Genomic DNA, 22,845 nt, shown 5'->3' on the forward strand with positions numbered 1-22,845 from the left:
ACGAGTTGAATTTCTCTTTTGGAAAGCTGGTACAGATATAACGGCCTTCTGTGCTGTAACAATTTTGTGGTACTTTTTGATATACTCATGCTTCTGTGAAAATTAAAAATAGACCTTTCAGGAATGAAACTTCTTCCTGCAAATGGTGGAGACATTTGGAACTATCTTCTGCAAAGGGCGATTGATGCTCGATCAATTGTTAATTTTAAAACAGTTTGTTTAGAATAGAAGAGCAGTGTATTATTTAATTGGAGAAGAATAGAAAAGCAGATCATTATTTAAATGGAGAGAGATTGCAGAACTCTGAGGAACAGAGGGATCTGGGTGTCCTGGTACATTAGTATGTAGGTACGGCAAATGATTAGGAAGGCAAATGGAATATTGGTGTCTATTGCAAGGAGAATGGAATATAAAAGTAGGGAAGTTTTGCTACAGTTGTGCAGGGTGTTGGTGAGACCACATCTGGAGTACTGTGTACAATTATAGTCTTACTTAAAAACAGATATAATTGCATTAAAAGCAACTCAAAGAAGGTTCACTCGACTGTTTCCTGGGATGAAAGGGTTAAGTGGTGGGGAAAGGTTGGGCCTGTATCCATTAGAATTTAGAAGAATGTGAGGTGATCTTGGTGAAACATAAGATCCTGAGGGGACTTAACAAAGTGGATGCTGAGAAGATGGTTTCCCCTTATGAGAGAGATGAGAACTAGGGGACACAGTTTAAAAATAAGGCCAAAAAATAAAAGCAAAAAACTGCGGATGCTGGAAATCCAAATCAAAAATAAAAATACCTGGAAAAACGCAGCAGGTCTGACAGCATCTGCGGAGAGAAAAACACAGTTAACGTTTCGAGTCCATATGACTCTTCAACAGAACTAAGGAAAAATAGAAGAGAGGTGAAATATAAGCTGGTTTAAGGGGAGGGTGGAACAAGTCAAGCTGGATAGAGGGCCAGTGATAGGTGGAGATTGCCAAAAAATACATAGACAAAAGGACAAAGAGGTGTTGACAGTGGTGATCTTAGCTAAGAAATGTGCTAATAGGTGACATTAAGGGTAGAAAGCAGGACAAGCAAGGTACAGATAGCCCTAGTGGGGGTGGGGTGGGGAGAAGGGATTGAAATAGGCTAAAAGGTAGAGATAAAACAATGAATGGAAATACATTTAAAAATAATGGAAATAGTGGGAAAAGAAAAATCTATATAAATTTTTGTAGTACTTGTAGAATATAGAAAATGTAAGAAAATACTAAAAAAGGAAATCAGGAAGGCAAAAAGAAGACATGAGGTTGCTTTAGCAGATAATGTGAAAGTAAACCCAAAGGGTTTCTACAAGTATATTAAGAGTAAAAGGATAGTAAGGGACACAATTGCACCCTTGAAGATCAGAGTGGTCGTCCATGTGTGGAGCCTCATGAGATGGGGGAGATCTTAAACAGTTTTTTTGCATCAGTATTTACTCAGGAAACTGGCATAGTGTATAAGGAAGGAAGGGAAACAAACAGTAGTGTTATGAAACATATAGAGATTAAAGAGGAGGAGGTGCTTGCTGCCTTACAGCGAATAAAGGTAGATAAATCCCCCGGGCCTGACATGATATTCCCTCGGACCTTGAGGGAGACTAGTGTAGAAATTGCAGGGGCCCTGGCAGAAATATTTAAAATGTCCTTAGCCACGGGTGAGGTGCCGGAAGATTGGAGGGTAGCTCATGTTGTTCCGTTGTTTAAAAAAGGCTCCAAAAGTAAACCAGGTAATTACAGGCCAGTGAGCCTGACGTCAGTAGTAGGTAAATTATTGGAAGGTGTTCTGAGAGATCGGATTTATATATTATTTGGACAGCCAAGGGCTGATTAAGGATAGTCAGTATGGCTTTGTGCGTGGTAGGTCGTTTAACGAATCTTGTAGAGTTTTTCAAGGGGGTTACCAAGAAAGTAGATGAAGGAAAGGCTGTGGATGTTGTCTACATGGACTTTAGTAAGGCCTTTGACAAAGTCCCACATGGGAGGTTAGTTCAGAAGGTTCAGACACTTGGTACCCATAGAGAGGTTGTAAACTGAATTCGAAATTGGCTGTGTGGGAGAAGTCAGAGAGTGGTAGTGGATGATTGCTTCTCAGACAGGAGATCTGTGACTAGTGGTGTGCCTCAGGGATCTGTGCTGGGACCAATGTTGTTTGTTGTCTATATCAATGATTTGGATGATAATGTGGTGAATTGGATCAGCAAGTTTGCTGATGACACTAAGATTGGAGGCTTGTGGACAGCGAGGAAGGCTTTCAAAGCTTGCAGAGGGATCTGGACCAACTGGAAAAATGGGCCAGAGAATGGCAGATGGAATTTAATGCAGAAAAGTGTGAGGTGTTGCATTTTGGAAGGTCAAACCAAGGTAGGACATTCACAGTAAATGGTAGGGCACTGAGGAGGGCGGACGAACAAAGGGATCTGGGTGTTCAGATACATAATTCCCTGAAAATGGCATCACAGGTAGACAGGGTTGTAAAGAAAGCTTTTGGCATACTGGCCTTCATAAATCAAAGTATTGAGTATAGGAGTTGGGATGTTATGGTGAGGTTGTATAAGACATTGGTGAGGCCAACTTTGGAGAACTGTGTGCAGTTCTGGTCGTCTAACTACAGGAAGGATATCAGTAAGATTGAGAGAGTGCAGAGAAGATTTACTAGGATGTTGCCGGGTCTTAAGGAATTGAGTTACAGGGAAAGATTAAACAGGTTAGAACTTTATTCCTTGGAGCGTAAAAGAATGAGGGGAGATTTGATAGAAGTTTACAAAATTATGAGGGGTATAGACAGAGTAAATGCAAGTAGGTTCTTTCCACTTAGATTAGGAGAGATAAACACAAGAGGACATGGCTTTAGGGTCAAAGGGGAAAAGTTTAGGGGAAACATTAGGGGGAACTTCTTCACTCAGAGAGTGGTGAGAGTGTGGAATGAGCTACCATCTGATGTGGGAAATGCGGGCTCACTCTTAAGTTTTAAGAATAAATTGGATAGATACATGGATAGGAGAGGTCTGGAGGGTTATGGACTGGGTGCAGGTCAATGGGATTGGTGGAATAATATTTCAGCATAGACTAGAAGGGCTGAATGGCCTGTTTTCTGTGCTGTAGTGTTCTATGGTTCTATTGGAAAAAAGGGGTATCGGAAAGGGGGTGGGGATGGAGGAGAGAGTTCATGATCTAAAGTTGTTGAACTCAATATTCAGTCCGGAAGGCTGTAAAGTGCCTAGTCGGATGATGAGGTGCTGTTCCTCCAGTTTGTGTTGAGCTTCACTGGAACATTGCTGTCAGACCTGCTGAGTTTTTCCAGGTATTTTTATTTATTTTTTTTGTTTTACTATAAAAATAAGGGATCTCCCATTTATAGCAGAGACGAGGGGAAATCTTTCCTGAGGGTTGTAAGTCTGTGGAATTCTCTTCCCCACGGAGCACTGGAGGCAGGATCACTGAACACTTTAAAGGCTGAACTAGGTAGATTCTTGATTGAAAAGGGAGTCAAAGAGTCAAAAGGGTAGACCAGAAAGTAGTGAGACCACAACCAGATTAGCCATGATCTTATCAAGTGGCTGAATAGGCTCGAGGGGCCAAATGTCCTAGTCCTGCACCTAGTTCGTATGTTTAATTTTTGTAAACCCCCCCCCCCCCGCCCCGGAGGGTATTGAGGGCTATGGGGCAAAGATGAATGTATGAATTTAGGTTGCAGATAAGCCATGGCCTTATTGAATGGCAGAACAGGCATGAGGGTCTAAATGGCCTCCTCATGTAAAGCTGCTGAAGTGCATTTCAGCTATGCTATTTACCTCAACCAGGTAGCCCCAATTCACTGATGATCTCTGTCAAGTTGCTGTCAGGTCTGGTGTGTAATAAATAACTCTTGATCTTGCTCAGTTAATATAACTGTTAACTATTTGTTTGTCCATCGTTCTCAGCTCTGTGTGTCTGCCCTGTTTCAGAAGCAGCTGATGGTGATAGGAATGGATGTGTACCATGACCCTGTCAGGGGCAAGCAGTCTGTTGTTGGATTTGTTGCCAGCATGAATAAGTAAGTCCCTGCTGTTGCTTTGTGTTTCTTGAGTTGTTCAATGCTGTTGTTTTAAACAGAATTTCTTTCCAAGGGATCTTTCTGTGCCATTGGAACTGCATCATTTCAAGTGCTGTCATCCAGTGGCTCTGCATTCGGATAAGGAAGATCCCAGAATCGCTGATCTCACCCTGCAGGTGCTAAGAAGCTGCAAGGCCTCAGCAGCCTTTGGTTTAGAGGAAGCGACAACAGCCTGGGTTGATACCTGGGATCTGTTTACTGATTCAGATCTATTTACTGATTGTTTGTGAAGTCGGCATTGGGTGAGGAGAGTGTTTCTCTTACCCTCAGTGTTTTGTTGTCGCTGCATCACTGGTGCTTGCATGGGAGAAGAAGGGGAGTTGATGCAAAAACATTCAAAGTCAAAGAGCATGCTGCCTTTACCAATTAAGGGCTCAGGACTGTAATGTGATCAGTCAGAAGCTGTATGCTGTGTATTCAGATATCTCTTTGTGACCCGCAATAAGGGAAAATTTTATCTCAACTTAGTACATTTGCAGAACAATGTTGCAGAACAACTTTCAACTTGGCATCTCTTTGTTAGAGAAGGGAGTAATGGAAATAGTCAACCCCCTCCCCTCCCCCTACTCCTCTCCCTCCCCGTACTCCTCTCCCTCCCCATACTCCTCCCTTCCCCTACTCCTCTCCCTCGCCTTCTCCCCCCTTGCCCCCTTCTCTCCCCCCTTGCCCCCTTCTCTCCCCCCTTGCCCCCTTCTCTCCCCCCTTGCCCCCTTCTCTCCCCCCTTGCCCCCTTCTCTCCCCCCTTGCCCCCTTCTCTCCCCCCTTGCCCCCTTCTCTCCCCCCTTGCCCCCTTCTCTCCCCCCTTGCCCCCTTCTCTCCCCCCTTGCCCCCTTCTCTCCCCCCTCCTCCCCACCTTGTCCTCTCCCCCCTGGCCTTCTGCCCCCCCTCCCCCCTCCCTCCCTCTCATTCTCTCCCTACCCCTCCCTCTCCCCCTCATCCACCTCTCTTCCTCAATCCTCCTTTCCCCCCTCTCTCTCTCTCTCTCCCTCTCTCTCTTGCCCCCCCCCCCTCCCTCGCAATCCTGATGGTTTAAAAGTTTTTGATCCTTCAGTGAATGGTGAGATGAGATGAATGAATATTCTGAATTCACTGGGAAGGGCAAAATTTCAGACATACGGGGACAATGGTGATTTTTGGGGGATTAATTGAGGAAGTGATGATTTTGGTGGGGAGGGTTTATCTGAAGAAACTGTTGTTGGAGAATTAATTAATCTGAGCTTCAGTTGATGATGTTCCATGTGTAATATATTGTCTGGCTTGTCTCTCAAACCTTTCCAGCCCTACAAACTTCCAAAACCTCCATGCTTGTCCAATTCTGACCCCTTCACATCTCCCAGTGTTCAGTGCTCCACCATTGGTCTTCAGTTGCCTAGACCTTGGAAATCCCTCCCTAAACCTTGAATTCTCATTTAAGACATTACTTGAAACCTGCCTCTTTTACCAACCTTGCGGTCATCTGTCCTAATGCCTCCTGATGTGGCTCATTTGTTCAGTTACATCTCATTATGTCCTAATGAAGTCCCATCGGCCATTCTACTATGTGCTCTGTAAATGAAAGGTTTTGTGCTTAAGTACCCAACCCCCTCCTGTGTACACAGCTCTCCTTATCTACAAGAACAGGTAGGATTAGGAAATTGTGCCACATCTGTCAAACTTGTTTTCAGTTCCCCCTATCAGATTGTAATTGGCTCATTACATAACACTTTCAGACCCTGTGTGTCAGCATTCCAGCACAATGACTGGAATTCTTTCTGGTCGTTAAACAGCTGGAATTTTATTCTCAGCTGCGAAACTTCACCAAACAGCACAATAAGTCCTATTTACTGTTGTAATATAATTTTTGAATGTTCACAGAGAGCCATGGGGGCGCATCTTTTCTAGAGCAGGTTGTGAGAGAGCAATCTATATGCTGCAACCTATATGTTTCCATGTATAATCCATGTCCTTGTGGATTGCTGACACAGCTAATAATGAGTGTGACAGTGAGCTCTTGCTGGTATATTGATTTATGGGACCAACTCTGTGCACGTGACATGTTTCCATCGTGACACACCAAACCAGGCCAGGTTCATACTTTCCCATCAATGAGGAGGATTATACTTGCCCACTGGTGCCTTGAATCTGAGTGTCGGTATTGCACTTAGAGCCGGTACATGCCAATAAATGCAACCAGAACATAAGCGATATTGTTTCCATATGTCTTTACATCTGTCTGCAAACCATGCTAGACTAACAGAAGGACATTACGTACAATTTACAACACAGGAACAGGCTATTCAGCTCCATAGGCCTATGCTGGTATTTATGCTTCACAAGAGCTTCCTTTCACCAGACTTGTCAGCATAACCATTTATTCCTTTCTCCCTCATGTCTAGCTTCCCCTTCAACATATCTATGCACCTACTCATTGTGGTAGCATCATTCTCGCCACTCTCTCTGCATCAAGAAGTTTCTGCTGAATTGTGTATTTGATTTATTCATGGCAGAGGTTGATTTTTTTTTTTTGTATTTATTCTTTCATGGCATGTGGCCGTCTCTGGCTAGGCCAGCATTTGTTGCCCATGCCTAATTGCTCTTGAGAAAGTGGTGGTGAGCCGCCTGACTGCACCGCTGCAGTCCATTGGGTGTAGGGTACACCAGGTGGACCTGGATGGCCAGGTAACACAGAATGTTGTCAGAGAGTGTTTTGATTGTCATATCTAAAGAAGAGGAGGTCGCACCTCACCATCAGTCAGCACGTGAACTGAGAAAAATAAAATCCTCTTGCACGTCATGCAGATATGGGACTGTCCAGGAATATGATTAGTATCTTAAAGCCGTTCTCTTTAACCAGGCTTTCAGTCAGCATTCTTATTTCTCCACTGGCTCATGGCAGTTTTTGTTTGGTTCCACTCCTGTAATAAAAACAAAGACTTGCATTTATATAATGCCTTTCACAACTTCAGGGCATCCTAAAGTGCTTTCCAGCCAATGAAATTCATTTTGAAGTGTAGTCACGGTTGTAATGTAGGAAATGTGGCAGCAACTTGCGTATAGCAAGGTCCCACAAACAGCAGTGTGACAATGGTCAGATCATGTGGATTAATATTGCACACCATTCTTAATGACAGGTCCAAAATCATTTCCATTGGACCTGCCTCGCAACGTGACCGGCCAGCCTTGCTTGAAAGTAAGCTTAAAAAAAAGTGCTTGCTAGAATCGTGTGAGAGTGATGAGCTACCGCGTGAGCTATATGACAAGGTTCATCCTCACGGTTTGCTGCATCCACGCATGTATGCGCTGCCCAAGACATACAAAAGCGATGTCCCTTTACACCATATCTTATCTATGCACAACGTGAACTGGCCAAATGTTTTGGGCGAATTGTTCAAACCAGTTTTGACCAAATTTTCCACATACACGGTGAAGGATTCCTTCATATTTGCAAAGGCCATACAGGCCTTGCGTATTGCAAGCAATGCTGTGTCCATGTGCTCATTTAACATTGCTAGCCTATTCACCAATGTTCCACTTAAGGAAGCCATAGATATTTGTGCTGCAACACTATATCTTGGTAATCTAGACCCGCCACCATTGCGTGAATCAGTATTCATTGAACTGATGAACTCGGCAATTCGCACATTTGAGTTCAGCTTTAATGACACCATGTATGCCCAAATAGATGGTGGTGTCATGGGATCCCCTCTAGACCCAGCTCTCACAAGCATCTTTGTTGGGTTCCATGAAAAACGTGCCATTGATGGAACGACGCCTAACTTCCGAATAGCCATATTTCCGATATGTGGATGATACATTTGCTGTATGTAAATCCGCGGCTGCATGTAATAATTCCCTTATATGTCTTAGTGGGCGTCATCCTGCGCTCAAAGTTACCTATGAAATGGAGCAGTCAAATTAACACTCGTCCCTTGACGTACTAGTTGAGAAATCTGCCAGGGGACTCTAACACAGTCTACTGCAAGCCTGCCTCCACTGTTCAATATATGCGTTGGGATTCTTACAGTTCCACATGCTCTAAGATTGGTTTTATCGGCAACCTCGTAAATAGTACCCTATCCATTTGTTCACTATGCAAGCTTGATGCTGAAATAGGGTGCATCAAAGGCACCCTGAAAGATAATGGCTACCCTGATCAGATCATTTCACGCTGTATATCACACATGCTCATGAATGGGCCTAAGACCTTCATTTTCGGCCCTGAAAACTCTCCATTTTACCACAGGTTACCCTGGAAGGACATGATATCTCTCAAAATTGAGCAATTGGTGAAACTAGTTGTTTCATGCTGCTACTATGCAAAATATGAGTGGTATTCGCCACAACAGCATACTGCAGTCAAGCCAAGAAGATGTTCTGCCACTCTCACAATTGAGTAATGTGGTATATGAATTTCAATGCCAGTGTGATGCGAGGTATTAAGGCCGTACATCCCAAAGACTCGCAGATCGTATCAACAGCATGTCCCAGCCACTGTTCGCAAAGAGCAAGGTAAAGACTGTATCCAACCAGTACATGCTTGCAAAACTCTAAACCGTGTCCAACATTAGATGTGATTCCACAATCGGACAACATTCGCTAAATAATCCTCAATGTGCTAAGAATTATACTGACACCAGTTTAAGATTGTCAATTGGGCAGTGTGGCACATTTGTGTGTGGTGGAAGCTACATATATTAATACACAGGGTCCTGTTCTTTGCAGACAGAAAGAACATGTACACACATTGTGCCTGGCTCAGCAAAACAAAACAAGTAACAGCCATTCGCTGACTCATTCCTCAGGGCAGTAACTTGATCAATCAAGCTGCATGGTTTCAATTTCAAACACTTTGGCAGTTAACTGTCAGTCACCATCACTGGTGCAGTCTCTATGGCAACTCCTCTACCAATTAGAATCCACTTGCCAACCAATCAGCACTCTCTTCACAGACAGGATAAATTGTTTTTTTCCCCTTATATTGGTATTCTTGAGAAGTGTCCTGATGAGTGTAAGTCAAAAAGCTCCGACGTCTCTTTTTTCAGCAATACTGTATTAGTAATGTTAGTTATGGGATAAATATTGGTAAAGACAACAGGGAAATCTCCCCTGCTGTCTGAAATAGCGCACTGAGATCTTATATGTTCACCTGAGAGAGTAGCTAGAACCTCAGTCGGATGTCTCATCTGCAATAATGCAGCACTCCCTCAGCACTGTACTGGAATGCCCGTCTGGATTATGGATACAAGTCTCTGGAGTGGGATGTGAGCCCATGACCACCTAACTCAGAGGCAAGAGGTTCTGCCATTGAGCCAAGGCTAATTCCTATTTGGATCATTTTTGGACATAAAGGTGTTGCGTAAGTTTAAGTTGTTGCTAAATAAAGTTGGCAATCCCACGTTCCCGGCTGAAATCCATGCTACAACACTGGTCATGATTTCCTCCGTTTGCATGGCATGTTCTCCAACTCACTTGATAACCCTATTCAGTTGTTCTGGTTTGGGGTTGGCCTGGAACAGTGTCCCAGGCTGCATCATAAGATGTCATGAGGAAGACAGGAGCTTCACCCAGACCACCTCTCCACATAACTGAAAATTGTGATGCTGCCTAGTGAGATTGCAGCAGAATAAATCTGGAGTCACAGCACTACAGATAACAGCATGGGATAGAATTTAAAGTGAGGTGAAGGGGCTGCAATTTTAGTCTCACTCTGTGTTTCTTTTGCCAGGGCAATGACCAAGTGGTTCTCAAAGGTGGCATTTCAGATGCCCAATCAGGAAATCATCGATGGCTTAAAGATTTGTATGGTGGCATCTCTGAAGAAATATTATGAGGTAGTAAGCAAAGAAATCATAAGTCAACATTGTGTGTTTTAGAAACTATCTTCTTGGGTGGGAGAAAGGAAGATGTCAGAATTTTATTCATTCATGGGATGTGGGCATCGCTGGCTAGGCCAGCATTTTATTGCCCATCCCTAATTGCCCTTGTTTAAAGGGCATTTAAGATTCTGTGGAGTCACATGTAGGCCAGACCAAGTAAGGGTGACAAATTTCCTTCCCTAATGTCTAAAGGACACTTATGAATCAGATGGATTTTTAAGACAATCAGCTAGACTTTTAATTGCTGGTTTTTATTGAATTCAAATTCCACCATCTGCTGTGGTAGGATTTGAACCCAGGTCCCCGGAGCATTACCCTGGGTCTCTGGATTACCAGTCCAGCGACAATACCACTATGCCACCACCTCCCTGCTGACATGAAATAGTTCTGGTGACAGAAAAAGATTTACAGGAAATGGCAATGGTGACAGCAAGGAAATAGTTCTGAAATATAAATGGGATATAAGCGACACATGGCACCATAATTAAAACAGTATTGCAGTTCAACGTACCCTTCACTGCATTTACTATGGGTATGGGTAAAGGCATCTACTTAAAATGGGCAGGAGTAGAAAGCACCCACACTCTGTTGTTGCATTCACTCCAGTGTCCACTTTTTCTCTCTTTCTTGTCCCTTTTTCTCTATTTTGTGTCTTCTCCCACTCAAGTTCAACATGGGTAAGACATTAGGCAGAGAGTGACCCTGGCCTGATGTGGGTGAATGTACTTGACTGCTGCTGTCTTGACTAGCTGCAATGAGCAGAATGTGGCTGGTAAAAACAAAAAAACTGCGGATGCTGGAAATCCAAAACAAACGGAATTACCTGGAAAAACTCAGCAGGTCTGGCAGCATCGGCGGAGAAGAAAAGAGTTGACGTTTCGAGTCCAGGTAATTCTGTTTGTTTTGGGTTTCCAGCATCCGCAGTTTTTTTGTTTTTATCTCTGTGTTTAATTGACTGCCACTGCTCTTCAAGAAATGCCTACCTCCTTGAAGAAGTTCTGTTCTGTATCTACTTCAACTCTTTCTTGGACTCGAACTCAAGTTCTGTCGAAGGGTCATGAGGACTCGGTCAGCTCTTCTCCACCGATGCTGCCAGACCTGCTGAGTTTTTCCAGGTAATTCTGTTTGTTTTAGAATGTGGCTGGTGTCTGACATAAGGATATAATGTTGGAATTGTATAAAACTGGTGAGGCCACAACTGGAGTATTGTGTGCAGTTCTGGTTAGCACATTACAGGAAGGACGTAATAGCTCTGAAGAGAGTGCAGATGAGGTTTACAAGAATGTTGCCAGGGTTAGAAAAATGTAGCTACGAGGAGAGATTGGATAGGTTGGGGTTATTTTCCCTGGAACGAAGAAGGTGACTTGATTGAGGTGTACAATATTATGAGGAGAATAGATAGAGTGGACAGGATAAAATTGTTTCCCTTGATGGAGAATTCTAGAACCAAGGGACATAGATTCAAGATAAGTGGCAGAAGGTGTAGGGGGGACATGAGGAAGAACTTGTTTACGCAGAGGGTAGTGGTGTCTGGAATTCGCTGCCCAAGTTGGTGGTAGAGGTAGAAACTTTAAACTCTTTTTAAAAGTACTTGGATCTGCACCTAAAGTGCTGTAAGCTGCAGGGCTATGGGCCGGGTGCAAGAAGGTGGGATTAGAAAGGCCACCTGGGTGTCCTCAGGCTGGCATGGACAAGATGGGCCGAATGGCCTCCTTCTGCACTGTAACTTTTCTATGGTTATACAGGCTGCCAACTTTTCTCTGACACCGTGTATTTTCACCCTTTTGTGCAGATAAACCATTGTCTCCCAGAGAAGATTGCCGTTTACCGGGACGGAGTATCTGATGGCCAGCTGAATACAGTGACAGACTATGAACTTCCTCAGCTTTTGAAGTGCTTTGAGGTATTCAGCGATTACCACCCAAAAATGATGGTGATCGTGGTGCAGAAGAGGATCAGCACCAACTTGTATGCACAGGCGGGGTCAGGCAGGCTAGAGGTGCCACCTCCTGGAACGGTGATGGACCACACTGTCACCAACAGGGAATGGTGAGCTGCGATCACTAATGTACAGATTTGCACCATTGTTTCAAAAGACCTTTAGCCCAGGGTGGTCTTCACATCTTGCAGCTGGTTCTAAACTTGCATTGGTGGAGCCTGAGGAGCTACTGTCTGGTTTTGTTGTGTGAGCTGCCCTCTGGCCTGGAAATGCACAGTGCATGATGTATGAGGCACAGCTCTGGGAAGTGAAACACAGGCATTAAAAATGAGCATTACTCTTACGGCAAATGCTGACTCTAGGGCACACTGATGTGTTAAACTAACGCCCCTGTGACATGGGAGAAACCTGGTGGTTTGTAGTAATAATCTTTCCATTTCAGGCTGTATCTAAGTTCTCCCAGTATAGATAACCAACAAACATGAAAATGTAGGGTGTGAATCCAAAATTTAATTCTGTACAACTTATTAAGCCATTATATCAAGCCCTGCTTTAAACTAGCCTGGATGTCCATACCAGAGAGTGTTGCTGGGGTACAAGCCTGATATGTTGAAGTCCCCTTTGTTTAGCCTAGTTTGCCCTGCCTCAGTTTTACTCTTTTATGTCCTGCCTCCATTTCCAGTCTCAGACCCACTTAACTAACTGTTAAGCAACAACTGAAAATTTCCCCAGTTCATCATTTGTCCCCTTCTTGTGCTATCAGCATTGTTCACTACCCGGCCAGTTCCATTGCACATGAAACACGGTGTACCTAAGATTAGTTGCTCTCAACAATGATTGTGCTTTTCCTGTTTTGAAGGACTGACTTCTTCCTGTTGGCCCATACCGTTCGACAAGGCTGTGGAATCCCAACGCACTACATTTGTGTATTCAACAGTCTGAAGCTCAGCCCTGACCACATGCAGAGGTAAGGTGGGCAAGACAGAGCATGGCATAGAAAACACTTTTTAAAAACTTTACATTTTCCCATATCAAAGCAAAGTTTGAGTATGTGAGATTTCCCACATGCATGTACAGGCTATCTCAGATCCTGTGCTTAATAACTCTGGTTATGAAAAGAATGAAGACCACGAATAGTCTTTTAGTGAAGCAAGTTTAAAAGACATGGGATAGCTGAATCACTGCACACAGTCTTATTTATTAAACAACCTATGAGTAGGTATGAAGTAGCTGGAGTATTGTGTACACTTCTGGGCGCCACACTTCAGGAAGGATGTGAACTCATTGGAGAGAGTGCAGAAGAGGCTTGCAAGAATGGTTCCAGAGATAAGGAACTTGAGTTATGAAGATAGATTGGAGAAGTTGGGACTGTTTTCCTTGGAGAGGAGAAGGCTAAGAGGAGATTTGCTAGAGGTGCTCAAAATCATGAAGAGGTTGGACAGAGTTAAAAAAAAAAAGATCCTGACAAAATAACAAACCTTCAATAACATGTACTGATCAGTTTCCTTCGTGTTGCTTCTCGGATAGCTACAGGCCCATAAAGTAACCATTCAAATCAGTTTGGAGGGGCAAGTACCTATTTCCACTTGAGTTATGTTTAAGCCCCATCTCCCTTTGTCTTTTAAGAATATTTTTACCAATTGCCACTGTTGGTCTAGTCTTATATTTCAAAATACTTGTCAGGTTTCCCAAGCACAAGTAATGAAGCAAATTCTGTCTCCCAAGTTAAGAGTAAGTTTGGATTCATCCACTGTCTTCACATCCTCAGGATACCCCCAAAGCACTTGACCAACTATGACGTAATTTTAAAGCCATTGTTTGTTGCCATATATTGCAATAAATTTAGACACAAGCAGCAACGTGATAATGATGTTGATTGAGGGGTAATAGTTGGGCCAGATGCAGGAGGACTCTTCAGCTTTTTCACAGGATCTTTTGTATCCACCTGAGCAGGTAGCTGGGACTTTGGTTTAGTGTCTCATCCATTCAATTGTTGTGTTATTCTGTAAAGAAGGCTGTGTTTGTGTGTGTGTGTGTGTGTGAGAGAGAGAGATTCAATTAAGCTAGGCAAGAGGTTGATAGAAGTCAGGCTGTCGGCGGGTTTGGAAACACAAGAAGGTTAAAGGTGTTAAGTTTGAGTTACAAGTAAATAGGTTAGATCTAACATTTGCATTCCTAGATAAGTCGTTGGAATTTCAAAGAAGAATCGGAGGTAGCATGCAAAATGTTTGCATATTGCAGGAGTCCATAGGTACATAGTAGTGGGGCTATTATATTTTTATTTACCTAAAAGCAAAGACAAGATGGAAACGTGAAAGATCTTGTATTTGGAAGGGTTTGAGTTTCAAAGGAATGTGAGAACAATGGGACTGAGATGAAAGGGGTAAAAGGCACATTAGAGTTAATGTGGATAGCTGGAATTTAGCTTTTATTTTATTTTATTTTAGCATAGCTGTCGAGCCATTAAGCTGGAGATAGCTGGAGCTGTTGAGCAGTCTTGAGCTGTAGCAAGCAGTTTTATTCTGAAGTGACTTCCATAGCAAAGAAGAAGAGGGTAAAGATCATGTGGTACACCTTTATTGAAGCTACAGCAGTCTGCCTCGTGCGACATTACTGGATTCCATATTTAAATATCTATAAGGGAGTGTTTCCTGGATGGTGTTTACTTGTGGGTTTAACCAAGTAGAGAGTTTTGGGGAATGTTTTGTAAGACTATCCTTAATTGTATAACTGTAATCTTGTGTGCTTAAGTTTTCTTTTTTTGTTGATAAAACTTTTACTTTTAATTTTTAAAAACCCTGAAGTGTTACTGGACCTCTGACTGCTGAGATTGCTACATTGTCCTCTCATTATTAGAATACAAAAAAGAGGTTGTGGCCTGTGAGCCAAGTTTTGCACTGGAATTCGGTGTGCGCAGCCAGTAACACCAGCTGTGGTCATAACACAGTGCAATACTCCTTCAGTGTTACACTGGGACTGTGAGACTGGCTTATATGCTCATGTCTCTGGAGTGGGAATTAAAACCATGACTTTATGACTCATTGGTGTGAGTGTGAACCACTGAGCCATGGTTGACACATGTATTGGGGTTGGCTTGCATTACATATGGCTTTTTTCTGGAGCTGGTGTACAGTTGCAGTGGAAAAACATCCGTAACTATGCATCTGAGTCAGGTGATTGAGGGTTCAAGACCCACTGCCAAGACTTGAGAACATAACCCAGACTGACAGTCGGGGAGTGTCATAATGTTAGAGGTGTCATTTTTCAGATGCCCTTTCAGATGGATGTAAAAAAAAAAATCACAGAGCACCATGGGAAGAAGAGCAGGTGAATTCTCCCCAGCGCTGTAGCCAACATTTATCCTTCAAACAGCACTGCTAAAAAATCGCAGATTATCGGGTTAATGTCACGTTGATCTTGTGCTGTGCACAAATTGGCTATCACGCTTCCTACATGAAAACAGTGACAACAACAGTGACTTCAAAAGCACTTCATTGCCTGTAAAGCACTTTAGGAGATCCTGAGGATGTGAAAGGCGCTATATAAATGCAAGTATTTTAATCTTTTATTGTCTCGTGCATGCTGGGTACCATTGGGTCACTTATTTACTTAATCGCAATGGAAACACTGCTGTCTATGTTTATTTTTTTGCAGGCTCACCTTCAAGCTGTGCCACCTGTACTGGAACTGGTCCGGCACGATCCGTGTACCAGCGCCCTGCAAGTACGCCCACAAACTGGCCTTCCTGTGCGGCCAATCTCTGCACCAGGAACCGGCCGCCCTGCTCTCGGAGCTGCTGTTCTACCTGTGAAGCCGCCGGGAAACCTTTCATGTGGCACAAAGCAGGAAAACTGTTGCAACAGTGGCAGGGTCGGGGTGGGGAGGGGGGTCCAGTGATGTGCCAGGGACGCCTTCTCAAATTGAGAGCCCTGTTGAGGGTGGAACGGAGGTTTATTTCCCTTGAAACTTTGTTTGCTTATTCCAGCTGCAGAGGAATTCCCTTGTTCAAGCGTTTTTTGTTTTTGAGGTGACATATGGTTAAAAGGGAATGATGAAATGAGCTGATGAAACAAACCAAACAAATAATGACATAATGACTCAGGCTGAATTGGTTTATACATTTATTCAGTGTTTTGATTTTACCAGTTAAAATAAATGCTGGCAATGACCCATTCCACCCCCCCCCCCCCCCCCCCCCCCCCCTCCCCCACCACCACCACCACCACCACCACCACCACAACACTGCAAGGGATTTATTTCTTGGGTTTAACACAAAGTGTGGCTCGTTTAAAATGTGCTGTGCACTTGACCATTTGCTGAAATTTTGGGAAGGGGCCTGTCATTGGAAGGAATAATAGAGTAGCTTTGATCAAAGTCATGTCTTGTCGAAAGCGGAGGAATAAATTGGAATAGCAGAATCGATACCAAAGAGCTGTCTTATTCTGAGCAAGTGTCCATTGCAATTGTCCAAATTTTCTAACAATCTGCAGTCTCCAGGACTGCGAACCTTCACCTCGATTAGGTAGGATATTATTCTAGCCCTTTGGAACTCTTGCACAGGAATAAAGGAAGAAGAGTCAGCTATTCAATAAAAACAGAAAATGCTGAAAATACTTGGCATGTCTAGCAACATCTGTGGAGAGAGAAACAGAGTCAACCTTTCAGGTCAGCCTCCCTCTCCACAGATGCTGCCTGACCAGCTGGGTATTTCCATATGAACAATGACATGCAGGAAAAGGATCCACTGATCCATCCAGCCTGTCTCTCATAACTGCACTGGTCTGTGCATCATGATGGAGAAACCCACCACCCTCCCCACAACCTGGAAGTCCTAAAATCTCCCGGGAGAGACAAAAGAAGTAAAAACCCAGAACAATTAGGGGAAAGAAATCTGGAAAATTGTTCTCCAACCTCCTTTGGTGATTGAGACTAGTTGAGGAGATAATTCTGCCCTGATTAATCTTATACAATAACCATTGGTTGTGCAAGGTAATCTCCACCCCAGCTCTTGCTTGAAGAAATTCAGTGAGTCAATGTTCACATGAGCCAGCAGCCTAACCCACAATTATAGGAGAGAAGAGAACTCCAAAAAAGTTCCAGTCGTTTTCTATTTTAATTTCATTTAAAGGGGACATTTGTTGCAGTCTAATCAGTGTGAAAGAGACAGGTTGTTTGGGCCAAATGAGGTTTACCTGTTCCTCATACAAAAAGTTAACCAAGATGTTAATGCATTTGGAAACAGCTGGATAAAGAGATTTGCTTTGGTTTTTGTTCACATTAATTAATTGCTGCCGTACAAGAACTGCTCATTTACAAGTGCAACAACAAAGTTTTTTTTTTCCTTTCCCACAGAACTGTTGTTAGATCTTTAACATGATTTTTCTGTCCTTTCATGAGCTAATCACATTTGCATTGAAACTTGCTTGAAATAATGAAGAATTATTTTTCTTTGAAAGGTTTTTACATTTGAATTGTCACCCTAAAGGTAGCATCTTAGGGATCTAGGCGTCATTGACAAAGCGAGCATTTATTGCCCATCCCTGAGTCGCCCTTTGAGAAGCTGGTGGTGAGCCGCCTTGTTGAATCGCTGCAGTCTGTGTGGTATAGGCACTCCTTCGGTGCTGTTAGGTAGGGAATTCCAGGATTTTAAGCTGTGACAAAGCTATGCCCGATTATACTTGTTATGTTGTGAACTTTTTACAGCTTTGTTATTTTGGCAATAAGTCTCTGGATCTCCTCTTCCCATTGCTGACTGAAATTTCTAACAGTAGGTTCATTTAATCCAATCTTGATGCCATCTAATACCAAATGAAGATCATCTCTGTAAATTCTGCAAAAATAAAGGGAGAGTTTTCCTTCCATACATCAGTTGCTCACTGCATTGATCTGTCCTACAGGACCAGGGATTCGTGTTCTGGGCTGTAAGAAGCTAGTTCAAATCTTTTTATTTGTGTTTATTTACAAACTCTTTAACTTGAAGCTTTAACATTTTCAGCAAATGTTGGTCTGTAACAAGATGTGAGGCTGGTGAGTAGCTCAAATCCATACCACGTCAATCCCATCTTCTGAAAATCCAAAGGATATAGGAATAAGAGGAGGCTATTCAGCTCCTTAAACCTTAAACTTGGTTCCTTAGCCTAAATAACCTCAGCCAACCAAAATTTATCAATCTTAATTTGAATTCTTCAATTGCTCCCCAGCCTCAGATTTTCTCAGGGAGACAGTTTCAGATTTCCGTTACGTTGAGTGAAAAAGTGCTATTTCACCCTTGGATGGTCTAACTCAGATTTTAAGATCATGTCCCTTGTACTGGACTCCACCACCAAGCAAACAGTTTCTCCACATCTACGCTATAATATCCTTTTATCATTTTAAGCAACCTGATTAGATCAGCCCTTAATCTTCCCTGCTCAATGAGCGGTACTCAGAGCAGAAGTTGTTTTCTAAACTCAACAAGTATGATTTGCTAAAAGCAAAATACTGCGGAGCTGGAAATCTGAAACAAAAACAAAAATTGCTGGAAAAACTCAGCAGGCATAACAGCATCTGTGGAGAGAAAGACAGAGTTAACGTTTCGAGTCTGTATGACTCTTCTTCAGAACAGAGCTGCCTGCTAATTAATAAAAAGAACATTGTACACAAAATTGAGAAGGTATCAACAACTTGGTTACTCCTGACTGTTTCATCAATGAACAGCCAACATTTAAATACTAATTTTTTTTTATTCATTCATAGGGTGTGCAGGTTGCTAGCTAGGCTAGCATTTATTGCCCATCCCTAATTGCCCGTGAGAAGGTGGTGGTGAGTTGCCTTCTTGAACCGCTGCAGTCCATGTGGTGTAGGTACAATCACTGTGCTGTTCGGGAGTGAGTTCCAGGATTTTGACCCAGTGACAGTGAAAGAACGGCGATACATTTCCAAGTCAGGAAAATGTGTGGCTTGGAGGGGAACTTGTAGGTGCTCGTGGTCCCATGTGTCTGCTGCCCATGCCCTTCTAGATGGTAGTGGTCACAGGTTTGGAAGGTGCTGTCAAAGGAACCTTGGTGAGTTGCTGCAGTGCATCTTGTAGATGGTACACGCTGCTGCTACTGTGAGTTGGTGGTGGAGGGAGTGCATGTTTGTGGATGGGGTGCCAGTCAAGCAGGCTGCTTTGTCCTGGATGGTGTCAGGCTTCTTGAGCATTGTTGGAGCTGCACTCATTCAGGCAAGTGGAGAGTATTCCATCACACTCCTGACTTGTGCCTTGTAGATGAAGAACAGGCTTTGGGGAGTCAAGAGGTGAGATACTCACCGCAGGATTCCTATCCTCTGACCTGCTCTTGTAGCCGCAGTATTTCAGTTTCTGGTCAATGGTAACCCCCAGGATGTTGATAGTGGGGGATTTAGTGATGGTAATGCCATTGAAAGTCAAGGGGCGATGAGTAAATTCTCTCTTGTTGGAGATGGTCATTGCCTGACACTTGTGTGGCGCGGATGTTACTTTCCACTTGTCAGCCCAAGCCTGGATATTGTCCAGGTCTTGCTGCATTTGGACATGGACTGCATCAGTATCTGAGGAATTGTGAATGGTGCTGAACATTGTGTAATCATCAGCAAATATCCCCATTTCTGACCTTCTGATGGAAGGAAGGTCATTGATGAAGCAGCTGAAGATGGTTGGGCCGAGGACACTACCCTGAAGAACTCCTGAAGGTATGTCCTGGAATTGAGATGATTGACCTCCAACAACCACAACCATCTTCCTTTGTGCTAGGTATGACTCTAGCCAGTGGAGAACATAGGCTCACATTAATGAAAGTCTAGGCTTAGGGAGCCTCAAGTGAGACTGCAGGGAACATTTGAATCTCACCGGCTGAAACTAGAGCACGGAACAGAACAGAGCACGGGTAAGCTTTGTGCAAGAACCCATTCAGGCATTGTCATGTGGTTACATTGTCATCTGCAGATGGTTACATTAGAAAGCTTGGCTGCCTGATTGACTGTGCTGTTGATCTGCATGGCTCTGGCACCAGGTTGCCAAGTTTGCCGTTGAGAATTTATTCAACTCTAATCACCCTGTCGCCAGGACAGTCATTTGGCAGTCAGCTTAATTCTGCTTCATTTACTTGAATGGATATCTGGTTTGTTAAATAAGCGGCAACTGAGGATCAGGGTTCCTTGGCTGGCAGCAGCTTCAAGGAACTGTGCCTGTGCAGCAGAAAACATGGTGAAGAGGGAGCCCACTGCCGCTATGCTACTGCCAGACCACAATCTAAGTACAGGGCAGACTCCAGGGGCAGAATCTTCTGTTTGGCATGCACGGGCAGCCCATAAATGACGAGTGGTGACATCGGGCGTGTGTCCCAGTGTCACCACGCGTCATTCTGATCTTCCGTTTGGTGGGCACGTTGGAGTTGGCTGCATGCCCACTGAACTGTCAAAGGCCTGTTAAGGCCATTAATGAACTAATTAAGCCTACTGAGAAAGCTGCCCATCCAACCTTAAGGTTGGCGGGCAGGCAAAGAGCCCAGGTGGCCTTCACATTTTTCATGAAACTTCATCCACGGGCAGCTTGAGGGTTCATGAAAGTTTCATTAATTAAATATAAATTTTTATGACAATTCATAAACATGTCCCAGCTCATGTGACACTGTCACATGAGCTGGGACATGTCTGAATAACTTTTGAAAAAAATTTTCCACGTTTAAAGCTTAAGTTAATCTCCCTGAGGCAGCCCCGTGCCTCAGGGAGACTTCTGCGCTCTTTCGTACCCGTGCGAGAAAGAGCACAGGCCCTGACTCTCCCTCCGCCCCCTGCCCACACAGGTAGCGCTGAGCGCTTCTGGGTGCATGTCATGCTGGGCGGGCCTTAATTGGCCCGCCCATGTAAAATGGCGTGCAGCCAATAGTGGGCGGCTATCGGCTCCGTGCCAGCCCGCACCCGCTCCCAGCCGGCCCGCCCAAGAAGCTTGACACCATCCAGGACAAAGCAGCCTGCTTGATTGGCACCCAATCCGCAGTTCAGCAGCCTGGTGTGACCTGCTACCCTCCAACTATGGAATTATTTTTGTCTTTTGCTGCAAATTGTTTTCTTGTGGCTTTGTCCTGAAACTTGCACATAGGCAATGAAAACCTCTTCTTTGCAGGACTAAGAGCTCTATGAAAGGGAGCTGCTCAGTGATACATTGTGTATGCCACAGGAGTAACTGCTTTTGGATCTTCTTTGTCAAGACAAAGATCAGAGCACCTTTAACCTCACCTTGGTGCAGTCCAAAATATGATGTCCAAGCTCAAGATACATTGACTGACCAAGGATTCAATCTGGTATTAAAAAGCTGGGATCAGTAAAAGTGACCAAGAAGCTACCAGATTGGCATAAAAGCCCACTTCATGAATGTCCTTTAGGATGCAGTCCTTAACCTGCTCTGGCCTGTGTGAGACCCCGGACTCTCAGCAATTTGGTTGACTCTTAAATGTGCCCTGAAATGGCTCACCACGCTACTCAGTTGTTGGACAGCAAATTCTGGCCTTGCCAATTGCATCCACATTCTGAAAGTTAATTGAGAAACAATCTCTAGGGCCACATTACCACTCTTTATCTACCACCACCAGTCTTTCTGGCTGGCCAGCTGCTCAAGAGCCTGAGGGCAGTGCTTTAAATCCAAGGAAATTTCATGAACGCATTTACAAAAAGAATTGCCTTTCTACCTGGACAATCGGCTTCAAAATCATCCTTTACAATGCCATCTAACATGTTGGTGAAGGCATGGAATGGAATAATGATAGTGGGCAATCTTGCCTCACCCTACTTTTGAAAGAGAGGAACTCACCCAGCTTGCACACATCTTTGAACTATGTGCACTGGTTAAAAGTCAAGATTCATCCAACTCCAATCTCCTGGTAACTCATGGTAAATTTGCTCCCAGTATGAGTTAAGAGCAAAGTATCTATATGGCACAGTAGCTTTCTGAACTGCATTTTGAATGATTGTCCTGAATTAAGTAAATTTGAAGGAACGGGAGGAGACCGTGCTCCCAGAGGCATTCACTTCTTTGAGCTCTGCATGAGGCACAGATTAAAGAATGGCCTCTGCAGAGTGATATCAAACAACAAGCTGTTTGAGATCTAACCTGTGTCTTTTTTAATTATTCTGTGGTTCTCCAATGCATCTGATGCACATGCTATAATGATCAATCAAGTTATGGACATAGTGCAGTCCAATTCACCTGTTGCCCCTGCCTTTGCTAGTGTGCTGAGGCTTCAAGTCCACCAACATCTCATTTAAAATTCTTGTCCTTGCTTCTCTACCACTCTTTCTGCTCCTTTAACATACTCCTTAAAACCCCCTTTTTCCCTCCTAATATCTCGCTTTGTAGCTCAAATTTGTTTAAGTGCCTTGGGCCGTTTTACTTTGTTTAAGATGTTGTTGGTCTCTGATGTGACATTACAAGTAAATGGGTAAAATTAAGTAAGGCTTTTGAAAAAGAATGTTCTTGTGTTTGAGTTTTAAATGTTAACAGTATTTTAACACCTAGAAATGTGGACAGCTCATTTTTTTCCCTGAGGTTTACTTCTTGTTCCCCTTGATTCCATTCTAATAAACTCCTGATCACCCAACCCTCTGGACCCACGTGCTCATTTGCATTATAAATCATATGGCACTGCCCTTTTCCCTTTCAAATTTTCCAAATCCCTCCTCAATAAGCTCATGGTTTACCTCTCTGTCCTTGCTTGTTATCACTCCATCTCCAGTCTTGTCTCCTAGCCAGGGTCCTGGGATACATTGTCTAGCTCTCCAGAGGAACATCAGAATTGCTAAATACGTGAAGACCAAAGTCCATGTAGTTCGCCTTCTACCATCCTAGAAATCACATAATGGGATAATAGAATTATTGATGAATCACAGCTATCAGTTAGTCTACAACAGACCTAAATGTGAACTGAAGAAATCCCCCTGTGG

General features: G+C 43.6%; 1 protein-coding gene across 1 annotated transcript in view; it reads left to right on the forward strand.

The window, feature by feature from the left end:
* The window catches only part of piwil2 (piwi-like RNA-mediated gene silencing 2), a 54,276-nt gene extending 38,527 nt beyond the window's left edge, over positions 1-15,749 (forward strand). The window contains exons 13-17 of the mRNA XM_041209776.1: positions 3,965-4,053; positions 9,818-9,923; positions 11,761-12,017; positions 12,767-12,874; positions 15,562-15,749. Coding sequence (XP_041065710.1) covers positions 3,965-4,053; positions 9,818-9,923; positions 11,761-12,017; positions 12,767-12,874; positions 15,562-15,718 — 717 coding nt within the window. The 3' untranslated portion in view covers positions 15,719-15,749. The remainder of the gene's footprint in view (positions 1-3,964; positions 4,054-9,817; positions 9,924-11,760; positions 12,018-12,766; positions 12,875-15,561) is intronic.
* Positions 15,750-22,845: the final 7,096 nt, after the last annotated feature.

This window comes from Carcharodon carcharias, chromosome 17, assembly GCF_017639515.1.
Source record: "Carcharodon carcharias isolate sCarCar2 chromosome 17, sCarCar2.pri, whole genome shotgun sequence".
NCBI classification, from domain to species: domain Eukaryota; kingdom Metazoa; phylum Chordata; class Chondrichthyes; order Lamniformes; family Lamnidae; genus Carcharodon; species Carcharodon carcharias.